The following is a 15,938-nucleotide window of genomic DNA, read 5'->3' on the forward strand; positions in this document are numbered from 1 at the left end:
GATCTGGATCGATCAGTGGATCGATCCAGAAGATCTGGATCAATCGGCCGATCGATCCGGTGAGTCCCCGTGAACAGAACCCTCTGGATCGATCGGTGGATCGATCCAGAGGTCCCAATCGATCAGTGGATCGATTGGGAGCTGCTGTTTATGCGCAATAAGCCCTGGATCGATCCACCGATCGATCCAGGCTATTCCAGAGAGCACAGAAGCGCTCTGGATCGATCCGTGGATCGATCCAAAGCCTCCCCGATTGATTGGAAGCAATCCAATCGATTGGGATCCGACCGTTGGCGTCGATTTAAGTCGCAGGCGTTCATTTCCTTCGGTAGAACTTCACCGATTCACTCCAGATACTCCCTAGCACCTCCATAGCTCTCTCCAAGCTCCAGATCGCCAGTTCTTGAAGATTCTTGGTGGCTTTTCCAAGTCAAGAGGTGGATCAAAAATAAGAAGAAGAAGTTAGAGTTAGGGTTTTTATTGTACATCTTGTAAGCTTTTGCTTATCTTGTATTTCCCTTTCTTCTTCTTGTATTGAGAGTGTTGTAGGGCTTCTCCGCCTTTGGTAGTTACCATAAAGGAGTGTTATTCATAGTGGAGGGTGCGTGAGTAGGTGTAGATCCTTGGACTAGTCACCTCTTGTGAGGTGGATACCAAGTAAACCATCCTTGTTAGCGTTGTATGCTTTTGTTTCTTATATTTCCGCTGCATACCATCAAAGAAATGAGCAACGCCAACGACGAGCACGCGAAGAGCTATTCACCCCCCCTCTAGCTACTTTTCGGTCCTAACAATGCCCTAGTGAGTGAAGCTACATGGTGGAAGCTTGATGAGTGGAGCCAGACAATGAAAGTCCTAGTGAGTGAAGTTAGGTGGTGGAAATCTTGGTGAGTAAAGCTAGGCAATGGAAGTCCTAATGAGTGAAGTTAGATCCTAGTGAGTGAAGGTAGGTGGTGGAAGTTCTGGTGAGTGAAGTCAGAAAATGAAAGTCCTAGTGAGTGAAGTTAGACAATCATAGGGGGAGGTAACCCTAGGTAATGAGAAGTTTTGGAAGAGTAAAACTCCAAGCATGTGTAACTAACTAGTTTCCGATCAACAGGACCAACGAATTCTTAATATTGCTAATAGTATTTTACTTTAATATTTTATATCTATTGTGCTAACTCAGTATTGTAAATAAATTTTAGTAGATCAGATTGATCAGACACTAAGCAAGACTAAAGAAAAGTCCAAACAAGTCTGGATAACCAGATGTTTGATAGTTGAGTGGAGATAAGTCACTGGAGGAGAGTAATCCAATGAGGACAAGTCCTAGTGGAACTATAGGTGATGGTTCAGCTTAGAGTCATTTTGGAAGTCTAAGCTGATACCATAACTAGATTCTGGTCTTGAGAATATAAGATCTAATTAATAATAATGTCAAATTTTATTATGCTAACTTTGTTTTACAAGGTATATTTGTTATTTGGACTAACGAACTTTTGTAGGAGTTAAGTGCAAAAATCATCTTTGGATAAACAATATCCGAGACACCTCAGGGTTGATGAAGGTGTCTCAGAGCAATAAGAGCTGATGACTTTAGATCAGATAAGCACCATTGGAGGCTCCTTGAACCATTGGAGGTGGCTTTAATGGTGTATAAAACAAGGTTTTTGACCAACATAAAGATATAACTTTTGTACGCTTGCTTTCGATCATTTTGTCGCTTGTTCTCCAGCTGTCGCGACTCTACTACACCCGACTGTTGCTGGCATATCGACACCAACACACAAGCTCGATCAAATTCCATTCTTCTAAGTGTTGGTAATGATTCCTTTTTATTGTGCATCTTTAATACTTGCAAAAAAAAAAGTATAGAATTGTTATACTTTTCTTATTTACTATTTATACTCGATTACTCTACTAGGAGTTTATCGGTAGAGAATTTAGTCGATTACCCATTGATAGACTTGAGAGGCCTGGGTTTTGGAGTAGGAGTTGCCAAAAGTTTTGAACCAAGTAACGACCATGCTTTGGGTTTTCTCATGTTTTATTTTCTTTTATTTCGATGCGTATTTATTTTTAAAAGAGATGAAAAAGAACGAGTTTTAAAATCACATGATTCACCCCCTCTCATGTAACCAACGATCCTACAAGTAGTACACTAAGCAGATGAAACTCTGTTTTATCATTGGTCATAAAGTTAGATTACTAATTCTTGTTCCAATGGAGCTCTTTATTTTCCTCTTCATTTTCATCTCAGGGTGTTTCAAAATCATATTTTATTATTAAAAGTATATCGAAATCAATTTTAAAGAATACCTACATACAACGCTTCAATAATACAAACTCCCCTTCAAACTTTGGTGGATGAATACTCGATTCAGACATTGTCTTGTTGCTTTAGTCAACAGTTAGTCCTTTTAAGGCGTCCAGACTCTAATACCACTTGTTAATCCATCGTGGACCTGATAAAGGGGGTGAATAACCTGCCAAACAAGTTAGAACAATTCTCTTGCTTTCTATTATAGCAAGGACACACAATTTAATTAATTAAAATAAATGATATAAAAAATAGGGACTTCAGAAATTACTTAATTACAATATAAGTGGTCGTTAATCTAAGGTAAAAAAGTTCACTGTGAAAATCTCCATCTTCGATCAAAATCGGAGGCGAAGAAGCCCCTTACAGCGATTAGAAGTTCAAGAAAAGAAATATATTTTGTCTTATTGAACTCTTAACTCCAAGGTACTATTTATAACATTCTGGATGAAGTTACCGTTAAGCCAACGTGGCTTAGAGGTGCCTCCAATGTCATCCAGGGCGCCCTCAATGGATAGTTTTATGCACGTAGGCAATGTCTCTTCAACAGTTTTGCCGCGTTGGAAGCACTTTTAATGTGATTTAAGGCGTCTCAACTACTATTCATCTAAGGCACCTTCAGTCACAACTGAGGCACCTTCAATATTGTTCATCTGAGATGTCTCAAGTACTATTCATCCAAATAATCAATTTCATCATTGACCATTATTCGTTTCACTCGCTTGGGTGATGTCCTAGTTGTCCAGAGTTGAGCTCACCCAAACTTAACTCCGGTATTCTCCTCGAGCATGCTTCCTCCTTAACTTCTCATCCCTAGGACGCTCCACCCGTGCCCTTCTCACTCTACCGGTGTACTTTTCCACAACTTCTCGTCTCTCGAATACACCGAGTTCGTCAACTCACTTTCTGTGTCATCCTTCTCGCTCGTTGCGTCTTCCGTTCAACTTTTTGTATTCCTAAATCCCTGCACACTTAGACACAAGACATTTGACACACACATGACCTAACTTAACTTGGTTGACCACATCAAAACTATTCTGAGGTACTTAAACAAGAATCAATCACCTTCATTTACACTCAAATTCTAATTAACATCATCAACTGCTAATCATGGATTTACCCTGTTAATTGAAACTAACAAGATTTAATCAACCTTTTAATTCAATTGAACTCATCAACGAAATGGTTAATCCCTTACTAAACAGCTAACAGATATATCTTCATGTACTACTCTAGATTTTCATAACATTTGAATGAACCTAGCTTAGGGAGCTAGTAAGGGGACAACAGTGACAAATGACGATTCAGTTCCTTCCCCGACAGCTACTCCTTGCGGCCAAACAACTAGCGACTATGGAAATCACTACTGTGCATGGTAGGTAGTTGGGGTGGGACAGTGTGGCAATCGGTGGTGACGCTAAGCATCAAAGCAGTGGTGGAGGAGCGCTTCATCGTGGCCAGGTCAATAGGCGACAAGCGGCAGCTGTAGGGAGCTAGGGCATGAAATATGGGAGAGAGGCAGCGATGTCTGTGTCGTCGTGCTGGCCTCTCTCGACATGACAACCATGGCTATAAATCATGAGCAAGAGGGCTGCTGAAGGGTTGTCAACGCTCAACTAAAAACAGTGGACGACATGCGACGACAATGACATTAAGCAGAGACGCAAGAGGGAGAGGAGTCAGGAGAAATGATTTGGCTAAAAAAACACAACCTAAGTTTCTATTTATACTTTAGGTTAATTAATCACAACCTTAAGTTAATGAAATCAATTAACTCTTAATTTAATTGTTATTCTAAAAATTATTCTCTAAATCTAATAGATTCATCCTCTTAAAAATCTCATACGAATTTAATTTAAATTCTAATTTTTTTAAAAAAAATTTCAAAAATTCTATTAGATTATTTCTTAATTAACACTTATTATTTTATATTATTTATTTCTCATATCTTACCCTAGTTATTGAACTTTAAGTAAGTTTACCGAACTGAGCAACTATCAAATTGTTACTGATCACTACTACAACGGTCTCAATTAGTACTAATTAAAAGGATGTATAATTAAGTGCCCTATGAATTTGGCTAAACTTGCAGATTCTGTACTCCTTGCATCTCTTTACATCTATCTCAACAATCCGGCAAAGTTCTTCCGTACGTGCATCACGAGGGAGGAAAGAAGTGATTGAGGTTGAAAGGAAGAGTGTAAAACTCCTCATTCCGGCTATCGCCTTTGAATTTTCTGAACCGGTCCCACCACCCCATGCCTCGGTCGGCAGCGGTGCCCTGGAAATCAAGGGTGTTGTCAACGAAGACGGCGACTATCAATGCCACCGTAGGTGGAGAGGAGAAGATCGTGTTGATGTAGTCATTGAACTGCAAGAACAAAATGGAGGCATATAATTAGTTCAATTAATACACGAATCTACATATATGCATCCTAGCTCTAACCTTCTTAGCATCATAAAGTCTTGAAACGTTCAGAAATTAAACCGCTATTAACTTTGATGCAAAGTTATGAATCAAAAGAATGCCAAGAGCAAGTGATGCTAACCCATTCGGCCTTGGTGTGAGCAGGACCACGTTGAGCACTCGAAGTGTAGCGGAAGAAGTACTGAGGAACAGATAGGCCGAGAAAGATGGATACGCCGGTGATGAAGAGGTTCCGCATCGAATTCATGTTGGTGAACTGCAACAAGGAGAGACCCACAGCAGCTGGGACACGGAAAAGGAAACTAGTATAAGGAAATGTCCAGTTCATGTTATGTAGTTCGCTACGTATCAGATGAAAGAAAAAGTACCAACAATCCCAAAGAGAACACAGTAAACAGCGGCAAAAATGGTGAAAGGAATGGAGGCAAATAAAGCTCCAAATTTTCCTAAATGACAAGGCAAAGAAAGTTGCTTTAGTATGATCATCTCCTTGTCTCATAATGCAAGAAATCGGTTAGCTCATATGAACTGATCACCCATGATCGAGAAGAACATCATGAAACCAGCTGAGATTTGAATGACCCTGCGACTCCCAACTCTCGTCAATCCGAGAAGCCCCACATTCTCACTTCCATATCCAAAAATGCACAAATTTAGCTAAATTAGTACCAGTGGCCAGTACATAAGTTAAACAATGCACGAATTTTATGAACTTACACGGAGACGGTTGAGCCAGTTAGAGTGCCAAATAGCCCGTCAACGAGTATTCCTACTCCCTGTTAGAATCTGAAATCTTGATTCAGATGCTCAAGTCAAGTGGAATGATCCTCCTACAAGGTAGAAAATTTACCTGCCATCCGATGCCTCGACTTAGAACATAAGCTGGAGGCGGCGTTGCACTAGCAAGCCGTGCTGCGGCTTTGTAAGCTCCCGTAGACTGCGTCGAAACAATTGACTATCAGCTTGACGACACCAACCGATGGTGATGAAAATTAACATTGAAAGACAACTATTTGCCTCAATCATGGATACAAGAACAGCAGTCATCATCCCAAACGAATGGCCGGCATCGAAGGTTGGGGCGCCCCATTGCAATGGATAAGGAACCTTTATCCTGAAAAAGTTCATGTGAGATGCAAGACAAACAGAGGAAGACTGAAATTAACAAGATAAGCGGGACAAGTACCAGGGAGCAGAGGAGATTAAGTTGGCGCGATCTGTGCGGCAATTGAGTTGGGTGCGCTCGGGATGGTGTTTGTATGCACCGCTAACCGTAAGCAAATGCGCGTAAACCCACACGATGGTGATCGTTATTAGAAGAGAGAATCTCTCTAGTATGGGAAGCCGTCGAACATATATATGCTTCAGATACTGACCGAGTTGTCGCGTTTGGAATAGAGAGGGAAAAATGGAGAAAGATTCTGAAGTCAGATTCAATCTGTGTTTCTTAGACTCAAATTGCTAGATCATATACCTGAGAAGATGCGACGAAAAGGATGAGAGTTGGAATGCCAATCTCCACACATCTCCCAACCTAGCAGGCGATACGATTGGAATATTAAACATACTGTTGAAGAAGTATTACACATTACTGACACTTTTGAAGGATTGAAATGCACCACTGTCTAATATGACTTTTAGCAAACTGAAATACAAAAGACTAACACAAAGCTTGTTTCAAAAACCATCATCTGTTTCTCAATAGTTCTGTCGGAGACAAATTGAATAAAAGTGGTTTAAACGATTGAAGAATGCCATGCAAAATAGAGGAAGGAACTCATGAACGGCTTCATCTTCCCCAATATTCATAAAATAGCAGAGAAAGGCAAGGCAGCAGAAGAATACCACTGGGAATCCTCTGTCGAACAAACCAAATCCTACCAGCGAAACCACTGGAACCATTCCCAGAGGGCTGAAAAATCTGAACCAGAAATTGCATTATTTGCTACATTCTAGTGCAAAACAATCTGGTTGATTTAAACAGACATGGAGTGAAATTTGAGCCGAAAGCCAGCACGCATACGACTGAACGAGCGAGTAGCAGCATATTGTCTAAAATAATTCGCTGTACCTAGAGCAAATGCCCCACAACTGGCTGTAACCCAGAATAATCTGAATACACGACGAGACGATCGAAGCTCCTTGTATAGCTCTCATTGTTTGCAGGAACCTCTGCATGCATCCAAACAAAAGCAGTCGAATCCGAGCAGAACGGATGAACAAGTGAAGCATAAAGGGAATGAAGCTCGTCTCAACTTGATGACTTACTTCATGGTCATCGGATATCCGACTCAGGGAAGAATCGTGAATTATGGATATAGCTGGAATCACAAACGCATAAGAGCCTCCAAGAACGGTCGGAAGGCGAGTCCCGAATAAGGTTTGGATCAACGTGTTTATTCCCGACACGAATAGCAATGTCTGAACCACCCTAACCTTGTCGCCCTGCACCAACAGACTTCACGATCAACTTCTATTTTGTTGCCGAGTTAAATTTGCAAGTGAAAGGTCATGTCACTGAGCAAGTAGGATTCTTAAAATTTGATTAATTGTTATGAGTGGAAAACAAGATAAAGCGGCGGTCGGTCAAATCGCAAAGCTGAAAATAAATGGAAGGGGTTTTCATAGAGCGTGTCGTTCTTACATCGCTCCCGCCCATCAATGGCACGAGTAGGGTTGGAATCATCACCGCGGTGCCCAGAGAGAGTATGTAATGCTGAAACCCCAATGCAATCGCCTCGCCTGTAATCTCAATCGTCAGGTCACGAATCGGAAATCGCAAGTGAAGATTGATCGGACGTACCCCAATTTGGATTGGAGTCGATGCAGTACTCGAAACCCTGGAGCTGATCCATGGGCGGGTGAGCGATCATCTCCTCCGGTTTCACCTCCGCCATGTCTGTCCACGGCCTCCCCAAAACGCTGTCTTTCCCAGCTGTTTCGCCAAGATGGGATTTTTCCGACTGCTAAGCGGCTGTGGAATCCGGCGGGGACAGAAAAAAGTGATCTTGAGAGGAAAAGACGGCGAATTATTGGTGGGAAAAGGAAGCGCAGTGAGGCTGAGACAAGAACCTCCTCCTGTTCTGACTTTTATGCTCTCTCTCACCTTCTCTCCTATATTAATGCTGTTGTCTGCAATTGCATGCAGTGTTTTTCCAAACTTGTAAGATTATGAACAAGAATTTCTTGAAAAGAAAAAGCGATTTCTTTCTTTAAGAATCCAAGAAATTAAAAGTAGAAGATGAGACTTCTCTCCATTAAGAGCTCTTGGGCTTCAATTTTCAACAAGAGGATTGCTTCTGCTTTCATCAGCAGTGCATTACTTACATATTTGTGTGACAGAGAAACAAAATTTAAAGGGAAGCGCAGAGAAAGCGCTGCTTGTGCACCATTAATTGTTGGGAATTGTTCAAGAGCAGCTTTTGAGCAGCGATTTGAATTGTTTAAATGGAATTGTTGTCGTTTTTGAGTCAGCGTCGGCGTAGTGGCGCTGGCGAATCTGATAAACCCTATAAGAAATTAACTGGATATGAAATTATCATCATCACCATATACTTCTAACTCCAAACAAAGGCAAAATTCTAAACTGAAAGGAAAATTATACAAAACACCAAAGAGCATTTTGAAAGCAAAGGACACCATGAAATTTTTTTCTAATTAATTGATTTGCGGGGACAAAAGGATATGTATAACTTTCCAAAAGGGGTGAACGCAATCCAACGTAAACAAAGTAGATTCCAAATGGTGCAAAAGCAACTTGACATAGAAAATTAAAGATAAGGAGAGTTGCTTTTCAATTCCTTTCGGTAGGAGAATCTCAAAATGTTGGAAAGCTTTAAGTTTGATTCTCTCATTAAATTTTAGGAAGAAAAACCTTTGACTTCATCATCCAAAAAAATAAATAAATAAATAAAGATTCATAGATCAAAAGGAGGACGAGGCGGCAATGAAATTCATAGATCAAAAGAAGGTGAATCAGTTGTGAATTTACTGAGGAATCAACATTGTAAGCTCCAAGTCAGTCATCAAACATATCTTCATTCACATTATGCATTCCACAAGCCACCAAGAGACATGTGACATGTCCCAAAAGCATGAATATGGAATCCATATATAGTGCTCTCTGTACACCTAAAAAAATAGAACGAAATTATTGTTTCCTAAACTTCATCGTCCATGTGCACGACACGCTGGGCCATTAAATCCACCACAAACAAGTGTAGATGTTTGGCGATGGATCATGGACATTAGTGGATTCAATGGTGAAGGACCCTCAATCCTTTGAAGTTTGATCCATGTGGGGAAAGATTAATGGTTGTTCACATCAAAATCTAATGAAGAGATCTTCTAGGGGTACTTCATATTGATTTTGTCATAAATAGATTATTTCTAGATCAAATTTTATATCAATTAATCATAGTCTCATTGTGCCATGCAAATTGTTAATTAACTCTAATAGTTTTCTAAAATATCAATAGCCGAGACATACTTTAAGCTCTCTATATTAACTTTCTAAAAACGTAATGCTTTTACCCATACCCCACATATGTGATATATATATATAGACACACACGAGAGTATTAAATATATATAGTGATACGTTGCATAAAGGAGAGATCTAATAAGATCAGCAAGTCAAAAAAATTAAGAGGACGTGATAGTCAATAGTCAAGAGAGTCAATAGTCAAGAGGACGTGACAGTCAATAATTAAGAAGACGTGACAGTCAATAGTCAAGGAAAGATGGGAATCGGGGCCGCTTCGCATCACCAGCCGCATAATTACTAGTCAGTCACAGGCAAGGCAGGTCCCCGGGTTTAAACCTTGGAATAAGACAATCCCTGATCGGCTCTGCAGCAGTCAGATCATGATGGTTGGATCCTTGGCCATCGTCTTCGATAAGCCCTGGTCGGGTCGACACAGCTCAACCTCTTCATCAATGCTCAATCGTTGTAGCATATCTGAGCAGTCACCTTGACTTGTCTACAACTAAACCTGTGCGGGACGGATAATACTAAATGACAACAGTGTTAGGGAATCATAACATCCTATTAGAAAAAACTACCATCAGTTAGAAAATATTATAGTGGTTTGCCACCCACTGAAGATGGAACTTTCCTTCGGCCAATGGGAGGCCGCCAGACGTCAAACGCCCTCCCTCCCCCGACATACCTTGACACCCGACATCCTCTGGCAGCGATCAAGCTCAAAAGGCAGGTAAAGTCTTATAAAAAGGGAGATCCTCTTCATTAGCCAGGTACACGCACATTTGCACGCATCTTCAATATGTCTTTTTTCCTTCCTTCGTTCGTACACTACTTTTCTGGGGAAAAGGGACCTAACTTGATCATCAGAGGATCTGTGTCAGGGACTTTTTTCCTGATTTCTGGTCTTTAACGCTCCTTGTGCTTGTCTGAGTATGCGCAGGGCTCAAGTATCACTGGTTTCGTTACTATAGACCTTTAGTACCACATGGGGATTCACTTTTCCGATGCACATACATAGGGTGCATTAAAATCGTCTTTCCGTCAACACCGATGCCACCTTCACCATCCTTCGTCTGACTTTGATTCCGGACAGGATCAATTTGGCACAATCTGTGGAAATCTTCTCCACCTGTTCCAGAACATGAACATCGAGGATACTAGTAAGATCAACGTGACCATGACAACGGGAGAGTATGAGCTATTCAAGGAAGCCAAGAGGCGAGCAGCCTCCGAGAGGCATATTGCAGACTCACAATCATCGAACAGATCAGCGGCCTCGAAGGACCAGACCCACACTTCCGACAGAGGGTCTAAAAGGAAATAGCTAGAAGACTTCTCCTGAGCTTTCTATCGCGACCCCGGCTGGGATTGCAACAATAAGAAGGAACAATACCAGGCCTCCATGGTCGAAAGCTCTCCACCGAGAGATTCAAAAAAGGGGGAAGGCTATAGTCCTCTAGGAGGAACCTATGGAGGTACCCGAGGAACTGCAGGTACCCTTCTCTCCAAGGGTGCTCGAGGAAAAGCTATCGAAGCGATATAAGCCCCTAGCTGTTGGGGAGTATGAAGGCAGTAAAGACCCGGAGGATCATCTCTGCAAGTGTAATTTCAAAATGCTACGCTGCTTCATCAATATAGCGACGTCATTAAGTGTCGAGTGTACTTAAACACCCTATCAGACTCGACACAAAGGTGGTTCGACAGACTGTTTGTCGGATCCATCACTTACTTTCGAGATTTCAAGAACTACTTTCTGCACCAATTTGCAGCAACAGGATGTACCAAAAGACGGATCATTGCTTATTTGCTCTCAAACAGGGGTCCACAAAACCCCTGAGGGCATACATAAAACGTTTCAACTAAGTAGCTCTGGATGTCTCGTTCGCTACCTTTGATATCTTGATGAGCGTCTTCTCCCAAGGTCTAGTGGAGGGAGATTTCTTCCGAATGCTCATTCGAGAGCCTATGAAGAATTTTGATGAGATGCTTGAGAAGATCGCAAGCTACATCAATGTAGAGAAAGCTCAAGCTGCTCGGAGGAAAGAAGCCAAACCGCCTGCTCCTATAAACAAGGCAAAAAGAAGACTGCCCCAACCTCCCACTCGATCCTTTACCCGTATTAGGAATGCCCAACCTGGTTTCCCGCCCGTCCAAGAAACCAGAGAGGCACAACGAGTTGCGGCTGCCCAAGCTCCTAAACCCGGCTGGTGGGGCCTCGTTACTGCACCTACTATAGGTCCCATACGTACTATACAGGAGATTACATTTAGTTTGCTCGAGATTCTCGGCGGGCCGCCGAGCTCAGCCTGCCTCCACCTGAGATCACGTCCAAACTCCAAAGGCAGCTGAATAATCCGCCTACTACCACAGGACAATCAAGTAAACCCCTGTCCGAGAAAGGAGGTCAGGGAAGTCAGCAGGCAAGATGAGGCAAGGAGCAGATGGAATCCCCTGAGGAAGAAAATAGGAGAAATATTGTCACGCCCCAGAGGAGTCCCTGCCAGACAAAAATCCGACAGCATCTCCCCTGTACCGGTGACAATATAAAGCATACATACATACATCACCATATATAAACATAAACAACATATTCATCAGCCCACACGGCTGGAACATACATAAAATAGAAACAACATAACCACGAAATGTATCAATTATATATATATCTATCCATAGACTACAATTACTATACAGATAAACGACATCTGTCACAAAAGTGCAAAATGTAAATACAGCGAAACCAAAAGTAAAACAAACCAGAAAATCAGCACGTCGAGATCTCTGAGCAACTCTATATGAAAGTCCAAAATCAACAGTAATATCAAAAGGATCCCTGTGTCTGCAAAACTAGAGACCACGGAATGTAGCAAATTAGCCAAATGGCTAAGTGGATACTCAAGAAAGATGTGCATGAATTTAATCTTATTGAAGAAGTCAAGGAAGTAGAATAAATCATCATCTTTTGTTACAACTTTAGGATTATTCTTAAAGTTCTACCTTTATACATATATATGTATAATCATCTTCTCATTATCTATAATCAGGTAAAATTTTTAGATAGAGTTTGGGATCTTCACCTTATCATCACTTGTCATCATTAATAAAATCAATTTTTCAATCTTATTATTTAATCACTCAATTATAAGTTATCATGGTAAGATCAACATGTATATCAATAGTCTGAATCTGATAAATCAACTAAAAAGTGAATTACTGGAGCCAATATCATCAGAGTGAAATATCATATGGATAGGCTAAAAGCCTCCTAAGAGTATAAAACTGTCGCATACGTCATCTGACGTACGGGCTATCAGCCCTCACCGGTGGAAGACATAATAAACTGACCGAGGGCTACATCACGCCAACACGCCTCGGGTGTACGGTCAGGACTCTGGACCGCGGCCGCCGCGCTACCACAATAACATGTGGGCGGTCCAGTACTCTAGTATAGAGCTCTGGTATAAAGCTAGGCTCATAGTCTTCACTTTTTAATTCTTCATTTACTATCTTTATTATTTCACCTTTATGATTATATTCATCCATTTATCATGTTTATTCTCTTTTCATATTGAATGGTCAATCAAGGTAATATTTTCGTATCAAGTCTATTAATTTATCATTATAGGGTCCACAGATAAAAAGCTACAAGTATCAACAGATAGAGTATCAAAAGCATGAAGTATGAAAGGTCAAGCAAGTCAAAAGAGACAAGGTATCAACAGAAGAGAAATTCAGAATATTTCTTTAATTTAAAAAAAAACAACCCTTCCCATATCAATCCCTATATGAACCCACATGTGAACAAGAAATAATATTAATTATTTACCCTCCAATAATTTTAATATTTTAACCCATTTCGCTATTTATAATATCAGTTTAATCCCCATTTTTAAAACAATAATATAACCTATACATATTCCAATTTATATATTTATTCATGCACAAGGAAATAGACAAGAGTAGATGTATCCACCTTATATACAGCAAAAATCTCCGAGTATCGGCAGGTCACCGTGCTCCACTCGAGCTCGGATCTACAAATACAATATCAAACATAACTTAAATAATCAAAATACTATCTAATAATAATAATGACCTAAAATCTACACATTAACTTAACCCAAAGCAACCTAAAATATACCTTCTAAGGGTTTTGTGTGGCTGCTGGAAATGAGGACAGCAACTAGGGTTATTTTCCCTTCGTCGTTGGCCGCCTCAGCTAGCTCCGGCGAGCTCCGGCGAGCTCCGGCAGTGCTGCCAAGAAAAGGGCAGCAGCTAGGGCTGCTGTTGGAGGAAACAAAAGGCAGCAAGGTGCTGCTGTTGGAGGGGAAAAGGAGAGAGCAACTAGGGCTTTGTTTTTCCCCCCTTTCCTAGTGGTCCGGCGAGCTCCGGCACACTCCGAGGAGCTCCGACGATGTTGCCGAGAAGCAGGACAGCAGCAAGGAAGAGGAAGCTTGTTGCCGTCGGAGAAGAGAAAAAGAGAGAAGGGGGTCGCAAATCTGGAGAAGAAGAAAGGGAAGGGATCTACCCTTCGTCACCACCGGAGAAGAGAAAGGAGCTGCTGCGACTTCTCCTTTTCTGCTGTTGACGAGAAGCAAGGAAAAGAGAAGAAGGAGGGGTTGCAAGGTTCGGTGGGGGAAGGGAAGAAAAAAGGAAAAGAAGGGGGAAGGGCACGTGGACAGGTATGGCTTGTTGAATTTTTTTTTTTTTTTTTTTTTTTTTAATACCTAACATTCTTCCCCACTAAAAGAAATTTGGTCCCCAAATTTAAGTAATTGAGGAGAATTGATACCTGAGGTAAATAAATGAGGATATCCGATACGCATATCCTCCTCACGCTCCCAAGTTGCTTCTTGATCAGAGTGGTGCTGCCACCCAACTTTTACGAGACGAAGGCATTTGTTCCTCAACCGATGTTCCTTGCGATCTAGAATACGAACAGGGAATTCTTCGTATGTCGCATCAGACTGTAGGGGAACTACAAGATCCTTCAAGACACGTGTCGGATCCGGAACATACTTCCGCAGCATAGAAACATGAAAGACATTATGTACTCCTGCTAAAGCTGGGGGTAAAGCAAGTTGATATGCAACAGCACCAATCCGGTCAAGAATCTGGAAAGGTCCGATAAATCTGGGTGCTAACTTCCCTTTTAACCCAAATCTCTTAACTCCCTTTATGGGTGAAACACGAAGAAATACGTGATCACCTACTGTGAATTCTAACATTCTTCGTCTTTTGTCTGCGTAACTCTTTTGGCGACTCTGAGCAGTCAATAGTCTCTGTCTAATAGTTCGTATAAGCTCAGCATCATGCTGAACACTCTGAGGGCCCAAGAGTTGACGTTCACCGACCTCATCCCATAAGATAGGAGATCTACATGCTCTGCCATAAAGTGCCTCAAACGGTGCCATTTGAATAGCAGAGTGGTAACTGTTATTATAAGCAAACTCTACCAAATGTAGGTGGTCCTCCCAACTACCCCCAAAATCTAGCACACAAGCACGCAACAGATCCTCTAGAGTCTGGATAGTGCGCTCTGACTGTCCATCAGTCTGAGGATGAAAAGCGGTGCTAAAGCGCAGCTCGGTTCCCAACGCCTTTTGGAAACTTTGCCAGAATCTCGAAGTAAAACGTGGATCTCTATCAGAAATAATACTGAGGGGAATACCATGGAGTTTAATAATTTCTCTGCAATATAACTCTGCTAGACGATCTAGAGATTCTGTCTTACGAATCGGTAAGAAATGTGAGGATTTAGTTAACCGATCGACAATCACCCAGATTGAATCATGTCTCCTCTGGGTCCTTGGTAACCCCGTGACAAAATCCATAGTGACATGCTCCCACTTCCATTCCGGTACTACAATCTTCTGAAGTAACCCGGCCGGTCTCTGGTGTTCTGCCTTAACTTGCTGGCAAACTAGACACCGAGCTACAAAGTCTGCAATATCTCTTTTCATACCTTTCCACCAATATGATCGCTTCAAGTCTCGATACATCCGTGTACCACCAGGATGAACTGCAAATCTCGATCGGTGGGCTTCTCGAAGAAGATCCTCCTTAACAGGATGTACCTCTGGGACACATAATCTGTTTCGGAACCGAAGAGATTCATCCATATCACGTGTGAATTCTGGCTTGGGGCCTAATTCCAACTCACTAGCTATAGATCTGAGATACTGGTCTTCCATTTGACTTTCCTTAATCCGCTCCACCAATGGGGACTGTGCGATCAAGGAGACCAGTATACCACGCTGTGTTTGCCCTACTTCAGTTAAATCTAACTCTGAAAACTGTCTGACTAGATCTGTAACTGCCACCCTGTGAGTTGCCAATACTCCTCTAGACTTCCTGCTCAATGCATCTGCGACTACATTAGCTTTTCCAGGATGGTAGTTGATAGTGCAGTCATAGTCTTTCAGAAACTCCATCCACCTTCTCTGTCGAAGGTTTAACTCTTTCTGAGTGAAAAGATATTTCAGACTCTTGTGATCGGTGAATATCTCAAAGGTAATACCGTAGAGATAATGTCTCCAAATTTTAAGGGCAAAAATGATGGCTGCTAATTCTAAATCATGCACGGGATAATTCTTCTCATGATCTTTTAGCTGACGAGAAGCATAAGCTACTACTCTATCATACTGCATCAAAACTGCCCCTAATCCTTGAATAGATGCATCCGTGTAAAGAATGAATCCATCATCTCCAGAGGGAATAAC

The 15,938-nt window shown here is 41.5% G+C and overlaps 1 protein-coding gene and 1 long non-coding RNA gene across 2 annotated transcripts; both read right to left on the reverse strand.

The window, feature by feature from the left end:
- Window positions 1-4,304: 4,304 nt before the first annotated feature.
- LOC122002027 (nucleobase-ascorbate transporter 2-like) lies at window positions 4,305-8,756 on the reverse strand. The gene is made up of 14 exons (XM_042557052.1): window positions 7,534-8,756; window positions 7,375-7,472; window positions 6,999-7,175; window positions 6,802-6,902; window positions 6,576-6,651; window positions 6,205-6,264; window positions 5,917-6,101; window positions 5,748-5,844; window positions 5,581-5,667; window positions 5,448-5,506; window positions 5,267-5,358; window positions 5,099-5,176; window positions 4,852-5,012; window positions 4,305-4,673 (listed from the first exon to the last, which is right to left on the reverse strand). The coding sequence occupies exons 1-14, from the start codon at window positions 7,625-7,627 to the stop codon at window positions 4,461-4,463; spliced, it is 1,578 nt and encodes a 525-aa protein (XP_042412986.1). The 5' UTR covers window positions 7,628-8,756; the 3' UTR covers window positions 4,305-4,460.
- Window positions 8,757-12,010: 3,254 nt separating this feature from the next.
- LOC122002028 lies at window positions 12,011-13,450 on the reverse strand. The gene is made up of 3 exons (XR_006117559.1): window positions 13,358-13,450; window positions 13,190-13,250; window positions 12,011-12,063 (listed from the first exon to the last, which is right to left on the reverse strand). It is a non-coding gene; the product is annotated as an uncharacterized LOC122002028 (long non-coding RNA).
- Window positions 13,451-15,938: the final 2,488 nt, after the last annotated feature.

Source organism: Zingiber officinale, chromosome 7A (genome assembly GCF_018446385.1).
Source record: "Zingiber officinale cultivar Zhangliang chromosome 7A, Zo_v1.1, whole genome shotgun sequence".
Lineage (NCBI taxonomy): Eukaryota > Viridiplantae > Streptophyta > Magnoliopsida > Zingiberales > Zingiberaceae > Zingiber > Zingiber officinale.